At 48.9% G+C, this 23,426-nt stretch overlaps 1 protein-coding gene across 4 annotated transcripts in view; it reads right to left on the reverse strand.

Moving 5' to 3' along the window:
* Positions 1-2,858: 2,858 nt before the first annotated feature.
* BRD3 (bromodomain containing 3) overlaps positions 2,859-23,426 on the reverse strand; it is a 29,442-nt gene continuing 8,874 nt past the window's right edge. For 3 of the 4 annotated variants that reach the window (XM_061352385.1, XM_061352386.1, XM_061352384.1), the window contains 11 exons: positions 16,635-16,951; positions 15,254-15,391; positions 14,143-14,290; positions 11,997-12,211; positions 10,025-10,396; positions 7,759-7,887; positions 7,174-7,365; positions 6,156-6,391; positions 5,352-5,644; positions 3,431-3,559; positions 2,859-3,067 (listed from right to left, as the gene is read on the reverse strand). In XM_061352385.1, the coding sequence (XP_061208369.1) occupies positions 2,952-3,067; positions 3,431-3,559; positions 5,352-5,644; positions 6,156-6,391; positions 7,174-7,365; positions 7,759-7,887; positions 10,025-10,396; positions 11,997-12,211; positions 14,143-14,290; positions 15,254-15,391; positions 16,635-16,835 (2,169 nt within the window). In that variant the 5' untranslated portion in view covers positions 16,836-16,951 and the 3' untranslated portion in view covers positions 2,859-2,951. Of the gene's footprint in view, positions 3,068-3,430; positions 3,560-3,852; positions 3,918-5,351; positions 5,645-6,155; positions 6,392-7,173; positions 7,366-7,758; positions 7,888-10,024; positions 10,397-11,996; positions 12,212-14,142; positions 14,291-15,253; positions 15,392-16,634; positions 16,952-23,426 lie in introns of those variants that run through there. The other variant, XM_061352387.1, reaches the window with a different exon arrangement.

A 23,426-nucleotide genomic window follows, 5' to 3' on the forward strand; every position in this document is an offset into this window, starting at 1 on the left:
TGACTGGGTGGGCTTTGTTCTCCCCACGGAAGTGACCACCACAGCACAGCAGCAGCATGGCTCCAGGCACTGTGCTCAAGGAAAGGTTTCAAGCAGGGAAAGCTGGGAGCTTGTTTATCCAAGTTGCCATGGTACTGAAGTGGCTGCAATTATCTTAATTAAAACACTAGTTGGCTTTGCTAATGCAAGTCTCGGACAATAGGAAAGACACAGATGAAACCCCAAGCCATTAAACCCCCCAAGCTCTTCTTTAGGTGGATAGTACATTTCCTCAGAGGAAATCCTGAAAATATATTGCTAAGGATCTGGTGAGGGGAAGATTTTTTGAGGGCAGAATTTAAAATACAGGAACTAAATAACTCCATTGGTAACTGCAAAGAAAAAACATTCATTTCAGTAAGAATCAGAATTCCCCGCTTCATCCAATTCCAAACGCTATGGGAAACCACGTGCAAAGACTCGAGAGCCTCGTACTCCCAGGCCAAGCACCCTGGAGACTGCAAAACAAGCCAAAGGTACCCAGAGACTCACAGGAGGAGCTCGGTACCTAACAGCAACACAGCTTCTCGCTCAGCCCGAGCCAAAACACAGGGACTCTTTTCTACAGCCAACATGTTATTGCCAGGACATGGGTTAGACAGAGACAGAGGCACATCAGCTGTGCCAGACACGCACTAAGCACCCTGGAACACTGATCTGACAGACACTGGTAAAGACAGTGAAGTGTCCAGCTAATGAAACCTCAGCCGATGGGCAGCAAGTGACTGGCAGCTGATACAGATGCTGTCAGAAGGGCAGACCATGCAGTGCTAGTAACAGTCTGGTCCTGGGCTTCCCAGCAAAGGGCCATCACTCAGACACCACACATCCCAGCACAGCATCTCTGGGCTGTGGGTGCATTTGGAAGCCTGGGCTGGGGTTGAGGGGCCTCCAGGGCCACTCGCCTATGTGAAAAATACAAGCTGGTGCAATCTGTACCCCAGGGCCTCTGGCAAAACACAGGCTGGGACCCCAACAGCAGAGAGGCAGCACTGGGGCTGGTGGTGGGAGAAGGAAAGGCATAACGTTGTTAAACTCCGTACACTTTGTCTTTACAGTAAAAAGTCCAGAATCTGTAAGAAGTTCCTGCCCCTCAGATTACAAGGTATTACAGTTACAGGACTGGTGCTTTCCTAAGGCTGGATTACAAGAGAAAAACCCCACTGGTCTACAAACAGAAATTAAAACCAGAACAAGGAAAAGATTTCTGGAACATTACTGAGAAAACAACAGCACCCTGCATCAAGAGACTCTATCTACCTGTATGGCTCCAAAATCTGTACAAAACAGCAAAAAGGGGGGTAAAAAGAGAAAGAAGAGAATGAACAAATCAAAACCCAAACACACAAACATGACAGCACCAGACACAGGCTGGCCCATAGAACCTGTGAGTATCAAGTCCCATGTATTTACATGAAGCCTCAGATGTTTATGTTCTTTATTGCTGGTTGCTTGTTTTTGAATCTGGTTCCAATCACATCCGATGTTTGTCCTTCTGCTGCTTGCAGGACGCAGCTTTGCTTTTGTTAGTTATTTCATTTTAAACAACCAATGGTTTAATAAATAAAGGACTTGTATATACATGAAATTAGGGACAGTGAAAACTGGCTGCATTGCAGCAAGCGCGGGCCAGAACATCAGGCCAGACTCAAAAAGTTGCTGATGTCTCTTCTTTTTTCCTTCCTCCCCTCTTTTTTCTTTTTCTTGAGGTAAGCATTTCAGTGCCTGAAACCTGCGCCCTGCACAACACACGCAGGGTTCCCTCCTCAGAGCTCACTACTGAAACAAGGAGAGGAACAGAGCCCCCAAGCCCCAGCACACACAGCGCTCCTCTCCAGCTCCCTGCCAGCTCAGCCTCAGCTGCAGCTCAAGTGCTCCTTTATTTTAGGCGCAGGCTGAGGTGCTTGTCATGGAGAAAACTCTTGAGCCTGTGTCTGGTAAGGAGCACATGACTCCGTGGTCACTGCAGGGATCACCCCGAGGTCCAGCTGAAGACTGACAGCCAAAAGCTGTTTTCAATTAAATGAAACCTTTCCTAGAGAGTGCCCATTTCCTGGAAATCGTCTATTGCATGTGAAAAATAACATTTCCAAGAACCCGGAGCATCCCTTGCTCCCGCCTTCCCAACACATCCCCAAGAAAAAGGAAAACCTCAAGTGGAGAAAAACAAAAAATGCAACTGCTTGTATTGCTCATGTGCTTAAAGTTCATGCTTAAATACCTTCCTGAAGAGGTGCCTATGTCTCTACCAAGATTAAGAAAACCCCAAAAGCATGTTAGCAACCCAGACTACATGACTTTTTTGTTTCTTTCTGTTTTTATGTAAAAAGATGATAGAATCTGACATTCTGATCACACTGGAGACTGCGAGATTAAGAATACTAGTGCTAGTAACAAATACACCACCTAGTTGAAAAGCTAACGTCTCCCAGATACAGTACCATTGTACAGAGATCTCTTTAGGAAAAGAGGTTCTGCTTTTCCCTTGTGTGAGCCCAGCAGCTCCTGAAGAGAGAACATTGTAGGGAGAGGGCGGGGCAGGAGGAGGGCAGCTGCAAGCCTCACAGAACTTTCTAGTCATCTCCTGCTGAGGGTTCAGGGTTCTTCCACTTCAACCAACCTTCGTCAGTTAAAATGTATTTCAGAGACTTTATGCAAAGGGAACTATTTGTCATGAAGTCTGGTCGCGCACACACGCACACGGAAAGATCTTTGACCTATTAAGAGTGCCCCCCAAAAATGGAAGAATCCTGTTATAACACTGAATTAAAAAATAAAGTCAGAGAAAGAGAGAGGGGACAAAAAAAAACCTGACCACCGTGGAGCAAGAGCAGTATATTAAGGAAAGGAACACTGGAGAGCATCGGTGAAGGTGATGTCCGTTTTGGGTGCTGGGTGTAAGTGTCCGTAACTCATTCCGAATCGCTGCTGTCTGAGCTGGAGCCGCTGGAGCTGCTGCTCCCAGACTCGGAGGAGCTGCTGCTGCTGAGCCGGGAAGGGCCTCCCAAGGGAGCCGAGCCAGACTTCTCTGCGGGGGGAAGGCAGAGATGGGGTTACCTGCACAGAGCTGAAACAGAGCCCTTGCCCTCCATGGCTTTGTTCACAGCTTCATTTTGCCTGGGGATCTGTGCCCACAGCCTTCTCCCTCTGAAGGATGAATTTGCCTCCGAGAGGCCTTACATTTACCACCAGGGAGCCACCCCCTGGACGGGGACCAAAGCAGCTCCCACACAACAGCTCAGTGCCCGGCAGTTACTCACTGACCAGCTGAGTAACTGTCACAGAGAGAAGCCCCAGGCTGCAAGGCAGCAGCAGTTCTGCCTCAGTGAGGAAGTCTATTACATACACAAGGGTTCAGGCACTGGTAGCACAGTAAAGCTAAAGCCTTTACCTTTCTTTGCAGGCTTCTTGTTGTTGTTTAGCTGCCCACTGACATCCTGTAACCGTTTTTCTAGTTCTTTCTTCTTTTCCTGAGCTAACTCTTCTTTTGACTTTGCTGCTTGCTTTTTCCCACCTGCAGCTGGGGAGGAAGAATGCACAAGCTCTGAAACTGCACGGTTGCAGGTGAGTAAGATTGGACATCACTATTTTACAGGGCATGTAAATCTGTGCAGCCACTTTGCAGAGACACTGTTAAAGATCAAGTGACCACACAGCAGCTACACATCCCAGATAGAGGACAACTTCTGAGGTTGTCTAGATGATCCAATCACCATCGTCCTGTAACACGCATTTTCTAAGAGGGATCTTCCAAAAAGTATTTTAGAAGATACAAACATCCATGTAATAACCTTGTAGTTCCAGGTTACTTACCAGCCAGTTAAATGGTCAATAGTTACACATTTGTAATTACAGAATTGTTACATGGGGTTTCTGCCCTGTAAAATAAAGTGTCCCATTAAAGGTTGTCAGAAGTTAAGCACTTCCTATTACAACTTAAGATACTTTATGAAAGAATCTATTGTGATTTGTGTTACTTTAGATATAAAACAAAAAGGGCAAATTAAAAACCAGTGGAGGCAAAGGCTGGCAGAGAACAGGAATGCAGCTGCACCAGTCAGGATGGCAATGGTGAGAAGTACTGGCAACACTCAAACTTCTGAGCAGAACAAACATTCTTCCAAAGAAGGAGTAACTGAACACAGGCTTTGGGCAGTGTCAGAAACACAAGTCAGGGGCCAGGTAACTTGCCTGATGCAGCAAGGAAATACCTACATTTCTGTGTGCTGTTCTAAAGCAGTAGTAAAAAAGGAAACCTGGAAAGCAGAGTCCTAAGAGGGTGCATCCCACCATGGTGACAGACAGCAGAAAAGCCCTCTGGGGCCAGGAACACCAGCCCAGTGTGTGCAGAGGAGCAGATGTCTCAGTTATCTGCATCACTCTATGCTTTGGTTCCAAAACAAAAGAATGCTTCTTTTTCCTGTGCCCTCTGGAAGCTCTCTTCTTGAGCTAGTCCAACTCAGGAGACAAACAAAACTCAAAGCAGTGTATTGAAAAGCAAAAAGAAGGGTCAAAGTTTGAGCTTTGCTGAAGCCTACCTGAAAATCCTGCAATGAAGAAATGGAGGTGCTCTGCAAGAGCTGTGAGTAGCTATAGTGTTATACTCTCTTAACAGGACAACTCCTTAAACAACAAGCAGATGGACAGGGCCAGAACCACTTCAGGTAAGTGATCCTATTGCTATTCAGCTGGAGCTAAACTCCCAGGGGGGCACCACAATTCACTCACAGAGAAAGGTCTGTCCCACACCAAGCCGGACACTCAGCAGCACACTCATTAATCCTGACCTGATAGAGACTGAGGGTAATGCTGTGGTCAGGCCACGTAGGAAGAACAGTTTTGGAGTGAACACACAATTCATTTAAACCCAGAATCCAGAGGCTTCCCAGGTAACTCTGTGCAAGTTATTTTTCCCCTTGTGTTTTGGATCCCAACCATGCTTTTTGTTTCCTTCCTAATTAGATGCTAAACTATTCAGGATGAGAAACTGATCCTCACCGATGTGTGCACATTACACCTAACAGAATGAGACTGAAACCTGTATAGTACCTTCTAGATTCTAGGTAAGTAATAAACCCATCACAGGTCTTGTAGAGGAACACAACAGTCCTCGAGGTCTCCAGAGCATGACTCCATGGAAAGAAAGAACAGAAGGAATAGAAAGTTTCTGTACTTCTCTTGGGAGAAAAGACCTCAAAACCCCTGTCAGCTCATAACCAACAGCTGGAAAACAGCATCCCAACACACATGCCCTGTCTCCAGAGCTGACCCCAAGAGCTGGTGGAGGAAAAGTGCCCCAGGAGGTAACTTACAAAATGGTTTCCTCTGTTTTTTCTGTAAACAAGACTTCACGTATCGCTCCAGCTCCCGTAAAGTCGTGGGCTTCAATGTCTCAAAATCTATTTCTATCTCATCGGGATTGGAGTCTCTGAGGGAAGGCTCCCGGGACTGGATGATGTGTACCACTCTGCCCAGTTTCTCCCCAGGCAAACGGTTGATGTCCAAGCTGAGCTGTCGTTTCTCATCATAGGTCATGGGCAGACCTTCCTCCTCCTCGTCTGAATCGTAGGTTGCAGATGCCTGTTTGCCTCCTTTCTTGGGCTGCCTGAGTGGGTGGCAAGCATGGAAACATTCATGGGTATACAGAAACAATAAACTGGCTTTTTCTGCCCTCCTAGTGACAAACACCCCAGTGCTCTTGGCTTGGAGCTGCCAACCAGATGGCTTGAGCAGCAGCACAAATTCTGAAGTTCACAGACCTGGGATCAGCTGTTCTACCCCATTATACTTGAGCCCTGTGATGCACAATAAGCCCATGTAGCAGCAGGGCAGCCATCAAGTGGCACGTTCTCATTGGCTGTGCAAAAGGCAAAAAGCAAAACCTTATCCCAGAGTGATCAGAGGCGACTGAGAGCAGAACAGTGCAAGTATGATGGTTCCACTGCTAGCTCTAACTTTAAAACTCCCTGTGGTTGTCTGGGAATTGGGACACTATTCAACAGCAAATTAACTGCAATGACAAGTGAGCTTCCCCAGGAGCTCAGCAGGGGCAGGGGAACTGGGCTGGAGGCTCCTGGCATTCCCCTCAGGACAGCTTGTGGAAGGCAGGCACTCACCTGCCAGCTGTGGTTGTGCTGTTCGCTTTCTTAGCTGGGGCCTTCTTCTGTTGGGCTTGCTTTGGTGGCTGAGCCACCTTGGGTTTCTTCTCCTCCTCAGCTTTCACTTTGTGCTTTTCTTTTTCCTTCTCTTTATCTTTCTTTTTCTTCTCTTTCTCCTTCTTCTCTTTCTTTTTCTTTGGTTTGTTCACTGGTGCCTGTGACAATGCAGCCAGCTGCTCATGGACGGCCTTCAGCTGGAGGAGAGCAGTGACAAAGGCAATCAGACTTCACAGCAAGGTAACCGATGCCTCCACATCCCTACATGTAAGTATAGCCCAAAGTCAGTGATGGAGCAGTCTAGTGACTGAACTCAGGAGGCTTTGCTCTATTTGAAAGTGTCTTAGAAATGCAGTGCAAGTGCACAAAGCTGACTCAAATGAACATATCATTCTTGGTTTATAGGGGCAAATGAAAATTAAGCTTAATAGCTCCACCTAGAGTGCTGACAACTTGGCCTCTGGAATCCTGCTTCACTTCCTGGCTCTCCTACTAGCTTGCTTTGAGACATTGGATAAGCTATTTTACTAATGCTCTGTTGTATTATGGGAGCACACATAAGCAGTGCAGCATCTGGGACTGTGTATCTGTATAAGAAAGGCCGTGGCTTAAGCATTTGCAACCACAACAGCCAGAACAGTTCATTTCTACAGCCCGGGTACAGGGGACAATACCCCCAGGAAGCTTGTGATGGGATTTCCTTATGCCTGAGTTTTCATACAGAATGGGTTTCTCCGTTCTTCCTAAATCCCAAGTACTGTGCACTCCTTCATTCACACTCCAGGATCCCCGAAGGAAGCACAGAGCATCAGTGCTGAGAATAGCTCTCACAGAACAGGAGCATCACATCAACCATGCACTTACTTCACTGCTGAGCCTTTCTCCTTTGGTTGTCAAAAGGGGAGATTGCTCTGCTGCAGCACAGTTAACCCCTTCCCCCTGCTACGGCCTTGGTGCTGCACAGACACCAGCCCAGTACCTGCTCCTGCAGCTCCGCCAGCCGCGTCGCTCGCTCCTCCTCTGAGTCTGAGCTGTCTGAGTCGGAAGAGCTCTCCTCGCTGCTGTGACTGCTCTCTGTGCTTTTGCTCACCACTGGGGCTGCCGGGGGAGGTGGAGGGGGGGCCTCTGCAGGCTCATCGGGCATCTTTGCGAACCTCATCTCAAAGACGTCCTACAAAAAGGGGCAAAACTGGTGACAAAAGGAGCCTCAGCCACAAAGACCTCCCTCTCTGGCCTTTTAAACACACCAGGCACCCACCATGGCTCAGGGTCTTACTGCCCGATACAAGCTGCTGTACAACAATAATGTACACATGGCTCCTGTAAGACCAGGAAAATTCCCTCATTACTTTATACAGCAGCAATTATGACAATTTAGGAGCACAACATGGTGTTGGGCAATGTCATGTGAAGAGCACAAGCAGAGAGCGTGGCTCTTTCCAAAGGCTGGAGGAATCACCAACCCTTTATGGTGCTACGGGCAGATCCGCACTTGGATCTCTGAATCCATACCTTGCAGCTGAACTAAATGTACTCTGGAGGACAAATTTACCAACACCTTTACCTGGAGCTTCCTGGCCATCGCTACCACCTCGTGGTCTGGAGGGTTGTACTTGTAACAATTAGAGAACATTAACCGAATGTCTGCTGCAAACCCTTGTGCATCCTGGTATTCCCGACTGTCCATCTTTTTCTGCAAACAAACAAGCCAAAGGGAAAGGGGAGAAAAAGCCATAAGCAAAAGGCATTTGTAACAACTGCATGGAGGACATGTGCACCTTGGAGACAGCTCACAACACCCTCAGAATTTGTCTAAGAAAACAGTAGTTGGCATTTACAGCTGAGCTGCAAGAGCTACTCGCAATTTTAAAGTCCAGCTGATAAAAGAATGGATACAGACTTCATCCTTTAGGAACCCATTGGTAATGTTACTTCCCAGTGTAGCAAGGATAAACATCAGCAGATAGATACTTGCACCTTCTTCCTTTCTCCTGTTTTTCAGCTCTCACTTTCACCCATTCCTCTTTCAGTTTGGGACTGAATGACTGGGGTTTGGAGAGCATTCCTTCAGTGATTTTATGTCTCTATTACTACCAGGTGTAGAACCTTAGCACCAATTACTGCTACAGAAAGGAAAGAGCTGAGAAGGTGGCAAGCCCTGGAAGAGAGCAGATCAGAGTAAGTGCCACTGCTCTGAGCAGGAAGGTGGCCTCCTGATCAGCTAAAATTATCCATCAGCTTGTGATCCAAGCCATGTGGATGGACCTCGAGCTGGTGAAGAGCAGTGACACCAACATAAAGTAAAGCGAGACCTTGACAGCATCAATTAAAGCAACGTACAAGGATTAACAGCCCTTCAGTACTGCACAGCCAAAATGAGCAGGATGGTGAGCACACTACATCACCAAAACTGAGGGGAGCTTCTCCCTTCCTCCTCCACGCTCAAGAGCAAGAGAAAATAGAAAAACTTACCCAAGAAAACACTGGAACCTTCCTCTACCAGCAGAACATTAGAGCCAGGGACCAGTGCTCCAGCTTCGCAGACTACCATGTTCAGCCTAGCCCTTTCTCCTGCTTTTAGCACTGTGTTTGAGTCTCCCTCTTCTTGCCTGCAGCAAAACTCACCCTTTGTCTTGCCCTCTTCTCCTGCCAGGAAACTGCTGCAGGCTTTTAACAAAGCTACATTGCAAGTCAAGGATTCTGCACATTCTGCACCAGGAGCTCAGGAGGAAAATGGCCTCAGCTCCTCCAGAGCCTGCTTACAATGCTTTTGCCAGCTCAGAAAGTTGTCTTTTCTGTACAAACCCCATCAATAAGTAATACTTAGTGACCTCCAGATATCTGTCCTCACAACAGCCCTGTGAGGTAGGTTAAGTATCGTCTCTATTTTATGACTGGGAAAACTACAGCACAGAACTGTGGGGAAACTTGCCCAGAACGACAGCATGAGAACAGGGATTAGAACTCAGACACTGGTAACCCCTGGCCTAATCCTCAATGCAAAGACTATGACAGATATTCTCTCTCAACTAAGTAATGTAACTAAAATACTCTTAAAATTACCACAGTTGTAGTAAGAACGCTCACAGCATCATGGCTGAATGGCAACGGTACATCAGCACATGACACACTCCAGGTTCTGTGTAGGATTTGCCAAGGAACATGGAAGGAATCGCAAGCACAGCTGCCCTTTTGTCACCTGGGCATTGGCTCTGCTGGCAGCAGAACACTCCTGGCACACTAGCCAAAGCCAGCAGCAATACCTTCACCTCCTGCATGTGGAAGAGCCTCACCTCCACCACCACCAATTCCAATGGCCCACAAGCAGAAGATGGGAACTACAAAAACAAGGGTTTGCTCCATGGGTATTTAGGAGGGATTCAAAAAACCTCCCAGTCTATTGGGAAAAACACCCTGAGTATTGGGCAATGCTAAGCTAAGCTCTTGAAGAGCCAAGTGTGAACCACACAAGCATCACATTACTTCCTCCCCTCCCCAAGTACCAGGTGATCATCACATTGTGGTTGGAATTGCTCAGTGTAAGCCTATCTGGACCACACATGCCAACAAGTAGGCAGCAGCAGCTTCTGGAAACGGGATACTATCAATCGAATCCTATGAAACACAGCACCTCTTCTTCTTAGGGTGCAACACAATCCCAAGGACACATGTTTAAGCAGCTGGGCTATCCACAAAGAGAAGATGCCATCGTACAGTCTGCTTTGCAGGGCAGAAAAAAGATGTCCCTTCCCCCTCCCCCAGAAGCAGCCAGTCCTCTGCAACCAGAGGGCTGTGACACCCTGCAAAAGACGTGGTAAATGTGGACGTACTTTAACAGTACTGAGATCCATGGGGTGTTTGATAATATCATGATAGTCATGTAACTCCAAGGCCTCCGCGTCGACAGGCTTGTAAAAGGGCCACGCGTAGGCTGCGTGCTTCTTTGAGAGCATCTCCTTGAGGATGCTGTCACAGTACTTGAGGTGCTCAGAGAGTTTGCCCTTCTTCCCAGCGTGCTGGGGCACTTCCCCATCCTCAAGGTCCTTCTTTGGTGGCTTGATGGGCCGGCCGCCGCTCTCCCGGCGCGCGATGATCTTGGCCTGCTTGGGGTCTGCAAGGGCTGTGGGTGACTCGCTCCGGCTGGCAGTGATGGCCGAGGTGGTGGGGGTGGTCGTGTCTGCTTTCCGCTTCACGCCCTTCTTCTGAAACAGACACGACACATGGCATGAGCAGGGCCCAGTTCTGTGCCTGTGCCAGCTAATCCCCATCCGAGACATGCCAGCCCTCCAACAGCATATGGTGACTGCACCGGGGTAGATGGGACTGGGGCCTTCAACACATGTCAGTGACCATGACACACACCACCTGAGCCATAGTAACCAGCCGTAGTAACTGTCTCTAAGCCAACCCCAAACACGATGCAAAACGTGTTAGCTCTATGTATTGCTGAGATTCAAACCCAGGACTCTTACCTCCTGTTTGCCAAGGGAAAGGCGTGCGCCCAGTTAATTACTGCAGCTGAGCTGATGTGTCAGGACTCAGTAAGTGTCAGAAACTTAAGCACACGTCTAAGTCCCCAGTGGCAGGATCAGGCTCTAAGTTCTGAATCAAAGCATATTAATCACCAAAGACCCGTGAGCCCTCCCTCCCTCACATGCAGTGGCTGTGCTAAGGTCCACTGTTTGTGATGGGCAAGAGAAGAATTTAATGATTTTGCTCTAAGCAAATTCACAGGAATTCAAGCTGTGACTGTGCAGTCAGCTCCCCCTTGTGCTCCTAGGAAGGATTTATTTCTATGGAGAGAGAAAGGGAGAAAATTTTCCAGAAGGCAATCTGCAGTAAATCCAGCAAGACTAGTTCCGTGTATCTGGTGAACTCCTGAGCTCAGTCTTGAGTTTTAAAATTAAACCGATGCTCAGAAGCAAGTTATTTGGACAGAAACTGAAGCACGAGACAGGCTTCAGGAAGTACAGCTCAGCTGCAAGATCTGACTTAAATTTCTCCACTATTTCCTAAACGAAAAGGTTAAATGAGCAAAACAATTCTGTGGCTCTCCTGGTGCATGCAACCCCACACTAGAGAACCCCAGTAGTGGTGCAGTTAATCCCCCAGTTTAGAAAACCCCACCTTCCTCTGAGCTATGCTTTCATCTTTTTTAAAGGAATACACAGCTTGCAAGGAAAATTCCAATTATTTAGAGCAAGATTCTCCTTTACCCATAAATTAACACAGTAAATAGCAAACCACCAGTGACAACTCCCAGAAGATTACTCAGAAAGGAAGACAGAACTAATGCACCCAAAACCTGCAGGCAAGATCAGTCTCCTCCAACTGGAGTGACAGGCTCATCTTGAACTGGTTTATGGCAGAGAGGAACAGTCCTAGTGCTGGAGCTGCAAACCTTAAAGGAATAGTCCTGGTAAAATCAGGGCCTCAGTTGCACTGGGAGGAGATACTTTGGGCTATATGGTGCCAAAGAGTGGAGCCCCCCAGAGCCTCTGGTTCATAGAGCATCAGCACTGGCCAAGGCTATGGTCAGTTGAGAGACTGTAACCAAGCTGGAGCAACTACAGCTTGACATAACCCCAGCTGGGTGAGGCAGAACTGGCCAAACCTCTCTCAGCCCTCTCAAACTCGAGAGCCAGCACTCGTCTGAGCACATCCCAAAGGGACAATGATGGCCGGGGAAGCAAGGAGTCAAGTGTGGAGGATCACACGCACCAGCAGCAAGGGGATGGAGATGAAGCCCTGCTTCAGCAGCCATTGCCTTCGGAAGGGAAAGGAGTCGAGTTCTGCATTTACCTTGACCACTGGTGGCGTCGGGGGCACCACGGGCATTATCGGAGCAGCAGGCGGAGGGGGGGCAGCGGCAGGAGGGGCAGTGACAGGCGGGACGTTAGCGGTGATGGTTGGCACGGGGGTGGCAGCAATGACGGGCATCTGAGATGCAGCTGGAGGAACGTTCTGGAACGGGGCCGGTGGGGACACGGAGGACATGGCCACGGCTTGCGGAGCTCCTTTCAACGACAAAGGGAAAACACACTGCAATGCACTGATGGGCACAAGTGTCGGCAAGACATCGGGACAAAGTGAACCTGGTCCCACTGGGCTGTTCAGTCACAGGCTTGGCAAAAAGCTTCCAGGCCAGGGTCACCAGGAGAGCACAAAGGACACTGTGCAATTTGCTTGATGCTGTTACCCATCAGTCAACAAGAACATAAGAAATCACTGACCCAGGTCCTCATACCATGAGCTTTAGGCCAGCCACATGCAAGCAAACTACTTTTTGCACATGGGGTGTGTGCTGCCCTGGGACAATCTTCATCCCTCTCACAGCTCTCAGCAGAACAGCAGGAGCTCAAGGAGAGCTCCATTCCACAGGGAGATGGCTGTTTTGGACAGCTTCTGTCCCACACAGGCCTCAATTTGCCACAGGTTATACAACAAAACAAACAGAGCTGAAAGTAGAGCTTAAGCCTCCTGATAGCGAGGCAAGTCTCTTACCTTAGACTTTGTCGTGGTTTAAGTCCAGCCGGTAACTCAGAACCACGCAGCCGTTACTCGCTCCCCCCCTTTTGCCTCCTCCCCGCTCCCGGAGGGAGGGGAGGAGAATCAAAAGAACACAACTCCCGGGGTTGAGATAAGAACCCTAACTAAGGTATAACACAAACCACTCCTGCTACCACCAAGAATAATGATAAGGGAAATAACAAGGGAAGAGAACACAACCACTCACCACGCATCAATCGATACCCATCATGACCTGAGCAGTGATCTGGGCCTTCCGGGTAACTGCCCCCAGTTTATATACTGGGCATGACGTGCTGTGGGATGGAATACCCCTTTGGCTAGTTCGGGTCCCGTGTCCTGTCTCTGCTTCCTCCCCACTTCCCCTCCTCCCTGGCAGCGCATGAGACTCAGAAAGTCCTTGGTCACAGTAAACATCACTTGGCAAGAACTGAAAACATCAGTTTTATCAGCACTGTTCTCAGGCTGACATTCAAAAACAAAGCACTGCACCAGCTACTAAAAGAAAAACAACTGCTACTGCTGAACCCAGGGCAGACTTGCACTGTTGAAGAACTCCCTACTAGTGTAAAGTTAAAGGGGACAAACGTAATAACTAGTGACCAAAGTAGCAATACTGCTCTATGGTTTTACAGCAGCTTTTAACAAAGGATGCTCAGAAGACAAATTTCTCTGAGCTTGGATGAAGTTGTAGCTCCATTTGGCACCTGAGATGTGGGAAAGTAAAGACCAACGTTTGACTTCCCCAGAGCAACAATCAGACCTTGTTTACAGAAAAAAAGTTACAACAGTTTAATTCAGCCCACTCGAACTCCTGTATGAATGGTTTTATTGTGCTTACAGACAGTTTAGTCCCAAATCCATTTAAAATCAATTCCAGGTAAGCTGAACTAAACTTAGTTCCTACTCACATGCAATGGTCTACAGTCTTTTGCAGTGGATTAATAAATCCCTCCCTTCTGCTGACCAAACTTGATTCTATGATGTTGCAACCATGCACACAAAAGAAATATGTTACACGAGGTTCAGGGATGAGCAAGATTGGAGTACAAGTTTCTGTGGTGTCAGGCTTCTCCCAGGACCTGGGGTGAGCTGTATAAACCCAGGTCTATACAGGCATTCTACATCACAGTCTGGCACTTATGGCAGACCAGCATGTTTAACTACCTTGCCTCGGTTTATTCTTTGCATACAAGCTCTGTGTAGGTGGGTAGGTGATGGATGGGAAGGTGTTTGTATGACAAATGCAGAGTCGCTTTAAGACATAAAGCCCTGGAAGACTGAGTAACCCACTGCTTTAACCATCAGATCGCATGCTCCTTCCATGCCCCTTCCCCACCTGCAAACCAGGCAGCTGGAAGGTGGCTCAGATCTCAGCCACAGGCTCGTAACTGTCAGTGTCACTGCACTGGGTCAGTACCTGCACCCTGTGTGCCCGCTGATGGCTTGCGACCTTTGCCTTTAGGGACTGGGGGTAACAACTCAACCTCCTCCTGAGGCATCTGAGCAACTTTCTGCAGGAAGATCTTCTCCAGGGCTTGGGCCATGAGGACGATGTCATCTGTGGGCTGCAGAAAGAAGAACACAAGCCCACACTGTACCATCCACTTATGAGAAGCACTGAGGTTCAAGATCAGGCTTTGAAATCACCAAGGAACTGCCCTCCAAATAAATGATGTTATCTCAGCTATAACAATAAAGAGACCAGCTCCTCGCCTTCCTTGCATGCTGCCCTCCTGCTCTTCTATTCTGGTCTAGCATGCAGTAATTACAGCCTCTAAGGACACTGCATCCAGAGAGTTATCAGGACTTGCAGGAGCCAGGTAACCGGCATCCTGTGCCACAGCGTGGAGCTGCAAACTGGACCAGATGAGCTGTCCCCCTTGCTGCCAGCAAGGCCAGGGCAGGAGTGTGAACACTCACTCTGTGGCTCAAGCTAATGAATTTGTTTATTTCAGCTTGTTCCCAGCATAGGTCAGCGATGACAAACCACTGCAGAAAATACAAACACAAAGAGCAGCGGCTTTTAACAACCTAACAAAGCAGCAAGCAAGCCAAACCCCAAATAGCAACCCATCTGAAGGTGCACAAGTACAGACAAGACATAGGCAGAGAAGAGACTTACACTTCCTGAACTGCTCTCTGCTGCTAAGATACTAGTTACTGGTAGACAGCCAGTGTAACACATAGCACTGACATTGCAGAGCATCTGCAAAGCACTGCATAAACCATAGCTCATCTTAAAGGGCTCCTAACTGAAAATACAATCACTAAAGACTTGCTACATAACCCCAGAACAGAAACCTACCTAGAATTAAAAGGCACGTTTGCCCTTTTAACTGGTCTGGGGGAAGAAAGCCACAGCACAAAGACAGCTTTGTGCATTCAAGTAATGTGCTTGCAATTAGTGACATTTCAAACCCTTGCAAATACACAGCAGAGCCGGCCCTGCTCAAAACCCACACTCCAACAGTCGTAGGTGGGTTTTTTCTAGGCAGTGCCCCAGTTAAAGGCTTGTCTGGGCTCTTTACCTTGTTGTAAATGTAACAGTTTGTAAACATGGTGTTGAAATCCTGCATACATTCACTGGCACTCCAGTAGTAGTTGTGTTCCAGGCGCTTCTTGATCGTCCCCATGTCCATAGGGTTTTTTATGATCTTGTGATAATCCTGTTGGAGAAGGAGGAAGGATGCTATTTATAGCTCCTGATACATGGAGTGCTGCTCACACCTCCCTCTACAGCCCCAAGTTTCTCCTCATCCCTCCTCCCCAAAACCCAACCACAAGGTTTTCTGCAAGCTGTAAATATCACCTCTGCTTTCCTTTGTTTCCTAATTTGTAGCTTTTTAAGCTATCATTATTATGAACTTGACTACGAAGCACCAGTCTCCCCTAGTACTTGCTCAAGCACACACACAAATGGCTACCTGGTTGTTATCTGCCTTTAGTAAGGACAGCTGGACTGAGGAGGCACTAGGAGTAACGTGTCAGGAAAACACACGTTCTGAGCAGCTCTGCCTGGAAGCTGTTCATGCTGTGACCGCCCTTAGGAGGTGGATGGTGTCACTTCAGACTGTCCTAAGTTTCAGTCTCTCTTTTAAGGGCATTTTAGCACTTAAAAGGCTTCCACGTGTTAACCCAGTTTCTCTCTGGGCTGGTCTCAAGCACACACAGATGCTGTGATTGGCCTGAAGTGATCCAGGCTGTGCTCTGTCATCTTCTCATGCTAGAGAGGCAGCACACGTACAGCCACCGGCTGCTGAGCTCAGCCCTCAAGCGTGATTTGAAGCACTGGTACTTCCAGGCAAGGCATGCCAGGGCAGGAGAGGTGATCCTGCCGGCTGCTGGGCTGGTGCACACTCAGGTCACACATGGAAAACTGTTCTTCCAACTGACTCCCCGCTGTTTCCTGGTAACTTTCCCTAAAACCACCTCAAAATGCCTCACTGAGAAACTAACTCCACAAAGAGAAAACACAAATGAGCACTGACTTAGAAAAGTGTTCTACAGGTGTGAAGCTCTTTTGGTTAGCACCCAGCAACAGCATCACACAGGTCAAAAGACTCCTGGTCCAGTCCACATATTTGGATTATAACTTGTCACTGGAGCTCTCCTGACCTTACATCCCAGAACATGCTCCCTGAATCCCACAAAACCCAAGCAGCCAGACTGAGTGTGCAGGGGGCTGCTGTGCTGAGCTGACAGGAGGGTGACAGGGGCACTGGTGCTGTGTTTAAGTGAAGCAGCTTTCTCCTTCAGGAACCTGCACCTCTCCAGCTCTGAGCGAGCTTCTAATTCAGTGAATCTTAGAGCATTGAGGGATGCCCAAATCCAACCTAACCAGAAGACTGCTCTCCCCAGCAGAAAGCTGTCCAAGAGCAGGATGCCAAGCAGGAGATGACAGATACGCACCGGCAGATTCAATTTAATTGCATCAACAGGTTGGTAGAAAGGCCAAGCAAACTGATGCTTCCACAGGGTCTTCACCACCACGTTTTGCATGTATTGCAGTTGGTTGGTCTTCCTGCCGGGCTTGTTGGGATTAGTGACCTCCGGAGGCGGCGGGTTGACAGGGCCCTGCGGAGCCGGGACTGCTGCCGTTACCGCAGACATCTTCCTGCGCTGGCTCTCACGCGCTGTCACAGCCGCAGCAACCGGGAAACCTTCCTTCGTCCTTTATGCTCCCTGAATGGGACTGACATCCCATTTCCAGGGTCCAGTCATACAGCCTAGATCAAACAAGAGAAGAGGACAATGCGTAAGTACAGATACTCACTTGAATTAGGCACATTAAGACACTTCTGCTGTTGACAGAGTTTGAACTCAGGCTCTTTACTCCATCTGCTTTGCTCCCTGTGAGACACCATACTGACAAAGGGCACAGTTCAGGACCCAAGACACAGTGGAACAGCAATTGTCAAATTCAAAGCCTGCAGAGAACTAGTAAGCTTCACAGGATCAGTTATTTGGTTCAGAGAGCATCTTTGTGCAAAGAAAACACATGAGGTAGCAGAAGAATACGGTTAAGGAATACAGTTAGGATGTAATGCAGAAACCCATGAACGTGCTGATCCAAGCTAGCAAACCCACAGCTTGCAATTCCATGTAAACCTCACTGTATTGTCTCTGCTGGAGTTGTGAGCCCTGACATATGACATGAGGAACACAAGAGGCATGACCATCTGACATCCCAACTGCCCGTCACATCCAACGTGGCACTTGAGTGGACTCGCACACAAACCCAGGCGGCTTACACAGACTGCCTGTAACTACAGGCAGAATCCAAACACACAGTTCTAGGCTAAGCACTTCATCTACAGGAATAGCACTGGTATCAGTGATTATTTGAACTATAACGGAGCCCAGCTGCGAACCAGGACATCACTGAGCAGGTACTGAACAAGCCTGGGATGAAGGCTGCCAAAGCCAGCCCCGGCACACACATCACTTGCACATGTGCGGTTTTGATAACACAGTTTCAAGCACAGGCTTTTGCTGTCCCTCATGACGAGCGTACACTGCTTCCACACTGGGCATTTCTGCCCCTTCTTACTCATCCCAGTCTGGGAGGATAATTAAAAGCAAAACCCAAACTCCCAAATAAATCCTGCTTCTCTGGAGCGTCAGTCTGCTCGCTTGTGCTAAGCTGCACCCTCAGCGTGGAACCCAGCAGAGCCGCGGGGTCTGGCACATCCCTCAGCCAAAGGAAGCCTCGAGAACCCAGTGAGGCTGGAAGGATCTGGGGTTTTCCTTCCCTGAGCTGCTCACAGGGGTCACTCAGGGCAGACACTTGGCATGGGGCGAGCACACGGATAACTCCCTGTGCTGGCGGGAGGACCTGGCTGCAGCGGTGGAGACATCCTCAAGGCAGCTCCAGAGCACCGGGAGCCGTGCACTGTGCCAGGGAGCTGCTGCTCACCAACGGGCTCCCTGCCCGGGGCTGCTCCTGCAGGGCAGGCTGGGGTCCTGATGACTGCAGAATCAGAAGGTGGTAAGCATCAAGTTAGCACATGAGCCCAACTACTCCATTCCCACTGGCATGGTATTACTGTGCAGTGACTTGGACACTGCCCAAAGCCTGGCACAACTCCAGCCCAGAAACAGCAACATAAATCTTCCCATCAGGGAAAATTATCGAGTTTAAAGAGATTTTCCTTGACCTCAGCTTTATCTCCACGTTATTATTTCCACTACAGTAGCGCATGGGGGCTGTGCAGAGACCACAGCCCCTTGGTACTTGGCACTGCAGACACACAGCAAGACCCCGTTCCTACCTCGCAGAGCTGGTGCTCATAACTCACACTTGACACCACGGTGGTGAGCCCTGAGCCCCACAGAGCAGCACTTGGTGGCAGCAGGATGGAGCCAGCAGCCAGGCAGGTCACAGGGAGCCAGCGGGGCTGAGGCAGGCACCTTCCCATTGCTGCACCATGCGCTGCTCCCTGCACAGGCTCCTTGCAGGAGTTCCTCCTGCTCTGCCTTCCTTCCCCTCCACAGCCCCAGACAGGGACTGACCCTTGGGCAGCTCTCACTACCTACCAGCTCCACGCCAGCTCTTCAGACTCAAGGGATCTGTGATTTGAGACCACGACTAGAGGACAGATGAGTTGCTCTGTCAGCCAGTACTGCCCTGCATGCACACACCATATGCACCATGTCACCACCTCAAGCCTTGGGGATGAAACACACTTCACTGCAGCAAGAGGGAATTTGGCTTGTGAGTGCCCATGTGGCACACTGCAGCTCTGCCCTTGTTGCCTAACAAATTGTTGATTTCACACAGATTTGCTCTTCATGGTTGTTACTTGGAGCACAGTCCCAGCAACATCCTGAGCCTGGGAGATGTGTCCTTAACTTACCTCCACGTGAGGGAGGGGAAAAGATCACAGAAGATTAAGTCAGTTCCTTGGCTTTTGCCTTGGTTAGTTTAATGCTCATCAGATTATGCAGATGGGCTTCCCACCCTCCATCTCTCCTTGGCTCTTATAGGAGGTGCTTCCTCAGGAAGGAGCCTGTGGGCTCCTAAACAGCAGGATCAGCCAGCAGTAACTGGTAATTTCAAGGGCCTTCAGTTCTGACACACACTCAGCACTCCCTATGAATTGTGTTGCTTTAAGACGTCTCACATCATGCCTTCAAACTCAGGGGTACCCAGAAGTCACTTCATCTCCACTACAACAGGCGTTACATTGCAGTTCTGTTAACAAGGCTGCAGGAAGAGGGAAGTGTGAGCAGTGAAAGAGCTTTACGCTGTGCTGGGGTCCTGACTGGAGGTGTCTCAGCTTTGAGACCTGACTGCAGCAAGGACTGGACTGGGATTTCAGAAGTGAAGGGAACAGCACGGCAGAAAGGCTCCAGAAGCACCCCGGTGACCTGTAGTGAGCACATGCTCAGCTGCAGCAGTGGAAATAAGCATCTAGGAGCAGATTTCAAGAGCACATTGAGCAGCCGGTGACTTGGACATCAACACTCGGGGGAGGGAACGGGCAGGGGCTTCCCAGGGGAACACCGGGATGTGCCTCTCACAAGAGTCACAACTTTATGGCAATGGGGGAGGCAAAGAACTTTGGGCTGTTTGAGCCTAAATTTCTTGGCAGAGATCTGGCACAGGAAGGAAGGTGTTTGGGACAAGCACATCCCTGGGCAGAGGCTGCTCGTGCCACTTCTTCCTAGAGGGGAAAGGTGGGAGATGCACTGAAGTTACCTCACGTGACCCACATGGCTGAGCCCACAGCACCTCACAATCAGGGGATGCCAGAGAGAAGCCAGACAGCAGCCAGAGATGGCAGAGAAGGTGAACCTGCCTCAGAGCATGCACCCTCTTATCTAGTGCACTGCAACACGCTCAGTGCTCGCTTATTTGGCAATATCTAGCACTTGCAGGGGTTACCGCAGTGCCCAAACACCCATGTGCAGAAGCCCGGCAGCCTTGGGCATCAGGCAAAAAGGAAGCACTGGGAAGGTGCTGGCACGTGGCCACACACCATACATAAAAGGTCCCAAATTGTCAAGAGCAGGATGGGGAGCAGAGGACCGAGGGGAGACAGGAACGTGGCTGAAGGCACATGGGAAGCATGGTATAAACCACGACACAGACACAGCTCAGTCCTCTGTGATTCAGTAACCACTTCAAACCCCATCCTGCAGAGTGCTGAGCAACCTTCCCCTCTTGATGAGCTGCACAGTCTGTGGCTCAGTACCTCAGCACAGAGGGATCCACAGACTATCACCTACAAGATACCACCAATTGATCAATGCAGATAAACCTCTTTCTAAGGAAGGTTTATGAAAAGCCAGAAAAAGCTCAAGCTTTTCACAGTTTCTGGTCCCTCTGCCTGGGTCAACCCTTTCTCTGGCTGGCTGCATGGAAGACAGAAAATAAGATCAAGTCCTGGACATCTGCAGCTGGAGAGTGTGTTCAGAATGATCCCATTGCTGCAGTGACAATGGCTATGATGCTGATCTAGTCGATGCTACCCAGCTCTGAAGGGACATCCCTCACTGCAGGACTGCTGCAGAACGTGGTCCTAGCTTGAGAAGTTCCATTGTACAAGCACAAGGTGTGCAAGAGGACAGAGATCCTGAGCTCTTCCATCACATTCCTAAACCACCACAGAAAGAAATCACAGCCTACTCAAGGAGATGGATCTATCTCCATGTTTACATGGGAGTTGGCCAAGGAGGCAGGGGGGAAATTTGGTGATCCCAAATTCAAACCTTGCTGATGGGCAGAGACCACAGACTCAGTCCCAACTTCTTCAGACCGGCCAATTCTGCAGACTCAGCCCTGGCAGAAGTGCTGTCTGCTGGACACTGCCTTTGTTATTCCACCTCCCAGTGTTTCTGGCATTATTATCACTTTACATTTCCCAGACAGACAGGATCTGCTGTTCGACTTCTGCTCACCCTTGCTTGTGCATTCAAATCTGTACTTCAAGACCAATCAGAACTACAGATCCATTTGCTCACTTGGGCTTGAACCACAGTCATGTTTTACTAGCATCCTCCATGCCAGGCCAGGAAAGAGGGCCAAATTGGCAAGATGGAATGGTCATAAAAAGAAAAGCTAAGAACCACAGCTCGGGTCAGTACCGGAACCCACCTCCCTCTAGGCTCTGTTCCCCAATTCCTCTGTTTGTCTGCTACTTCCTAGCCCACCTTCTCCAAAGCACGACTTGCACAGCAAATGACACTGCTGCTGCTCCATCCTGGGACTCCAGGAACAGCGGCTGCTGGTTTCAGGTCAGCAAACCTTGTGTCAGTTCAATTATTTACAGCAAACCAGAACCAATCCCAAATCAACCCCCATTCCCTGGCTCACACCCAGGTTTCAGAGGATACGTGCACACGAGCAGCAGCCAGGTACACCCATTGAGCAGAGCACGGCAACACCTGCACAGGCTCCAGTGCTCCCGATGGGATCACTGCACGTCTACACCCTCACAGGGCTCTTTTTCTGCTTTCTAAAGGATGTGATCTGCACTGTCAAACATTTGTCTTCTGGAAAAGAGTCTGCCCTTCCCCTTTTTAATCAGCATATGGTGCTCTGTGCACTTTTACAGTGCAAGACAAACACTCCAACTCACTCAGTTTGGTTCTGCATGTGTATAGTGAATAACTGACACAGTCTTTCCACAGCGGGCTTTGCCATTATTCTTTTTCTGCACTCTGATTTCCAAAAGAGATTACTGGACAGAAAGCACTGTGAAGAAAACCCAAAAGCAGAAGCACGTGAGCTCGAGCACTTCCCTGCTGGCAGAGCATGGCCAAGCTCCTGCTCTACCTGCAAAGAATTGCCCAAGAGGGCAGCTACAGAGCAGCAGAACTGACAAGGTGGCCGAACACCATAACCTGGGTTTCTGAACAACCTCACCGGTTCTTTACCAGGTACAACGCTATTTGCCATCTGATGGAACAGCAAAACTAAACCTGCTTTACCCCTCTGCCCAGACTGCAGCACTTCCTGAAAGATAAACCATAGCACCCTAAGGTCCTTCATGACACTGGTAGGGAGGGAGATTAGGTACAACCCAATTCCACTTTCAACTGAATCTAAAAGGCTACATGTAACAGGAAGATTACCCTCTCCTAATGAAAACAGGTACAAAAGCATAAAACACAGCCCCGCAAACAGCATCCAATCCCTATGTATTACCTAAAAGGATTGTCTTCTGCTCTGTGACCTGATAATCTGCACTGCAAACCCCCTCACATCACCTGCCCTGCACAGGCATGTATCAGCATTATTAATACCATTTACAAGTGCTACAGATGTCACCTCAGGGGCAGCAACCCAAACACATGGACAGAGAAGACAGACTTCAAAAACCAGACACAGATCCATACGTTAACTTAAAAGCAGCATTCCACTCTACAGAGCAGAGCCACCAGTGATTCCTTACAGAAACTGCTGTCCTCCATCAGTACCCCCCTTGCACACTTGTGTTGCAACACTTTCTCCTATTTAATTTTTATGTATTTAAATGATTAAAGATACTATTCTGAAAAAGAACAGCTTGGGTTTAGGACAGAAAGCATTACGAGTGTAGGAGGAACAGATGAGCTGACACTGGTTTACATCATGCCCCAGGTTCACAGCTACAGCACCTCAACTTGCCCATGCAAAGGCTCCCAGAATTTAAACCCTCCCAGTGTTGGCTTCAGCAACAAGTGGGTTAAAGAGTGTGCTCCAAAAAGTTGTTCACCTCCAGCAAGCACCAATGCTTGACAAAACCACACCAATGTCACAGTAAGACACTGTGCAATGAAAGGCTCGGGATGCACACACACATCCCCAGTGTCCCAACAGCTCACTGAGCAGCAGAGCCCACAACAGCTCCTTCCCAATTCCCACAGGCTCTCCCCCTTACAGTGATGTTCTGTGCCGTTACTGGAGGATAATGTGGCAACTTAAAACAAAACAACAAAACCAACACCCAGAACAAAACCCTCAAACACGCCATGGGAAACCCACTGCAGATTAATGAATTCTGCAAATTAGCAAACAAGGAGCAACCAGGATTAAAGCAAAACAATCACCAACACCGAGATGCAAAAGGCTCCTTGTTCATTCATTTAGCAAGGTGCAGCTCTGCGCTGAGAGCACTCGATAGCTCAAAGCTGACAGAGTAATATATTTTGTAAAAGTAATTAAGCCTTTGAAAGGCGAGAGCTCACCACAGCACTGCCTGCTGCCCAGGGATC

Source organism: Neopsephotus bourkii, unplaced genomic scaffold, assembly GCF_033783945.1.
Source record: "Neopsephotus bourkii isolate Nb327-2 ecotype Australia unplaced genomic scaffold, CSIRO-AGI_Nbou_v1 NB_659, whole genome shotgun sequence".
Taxonomy (NCBI): domain Eukaryota; kingdom Metazoa; phylum Chordata; class Aves; order Psittaciformes; family Psittacidae; genus Neopsephotus; species Neopsephotus bourkii.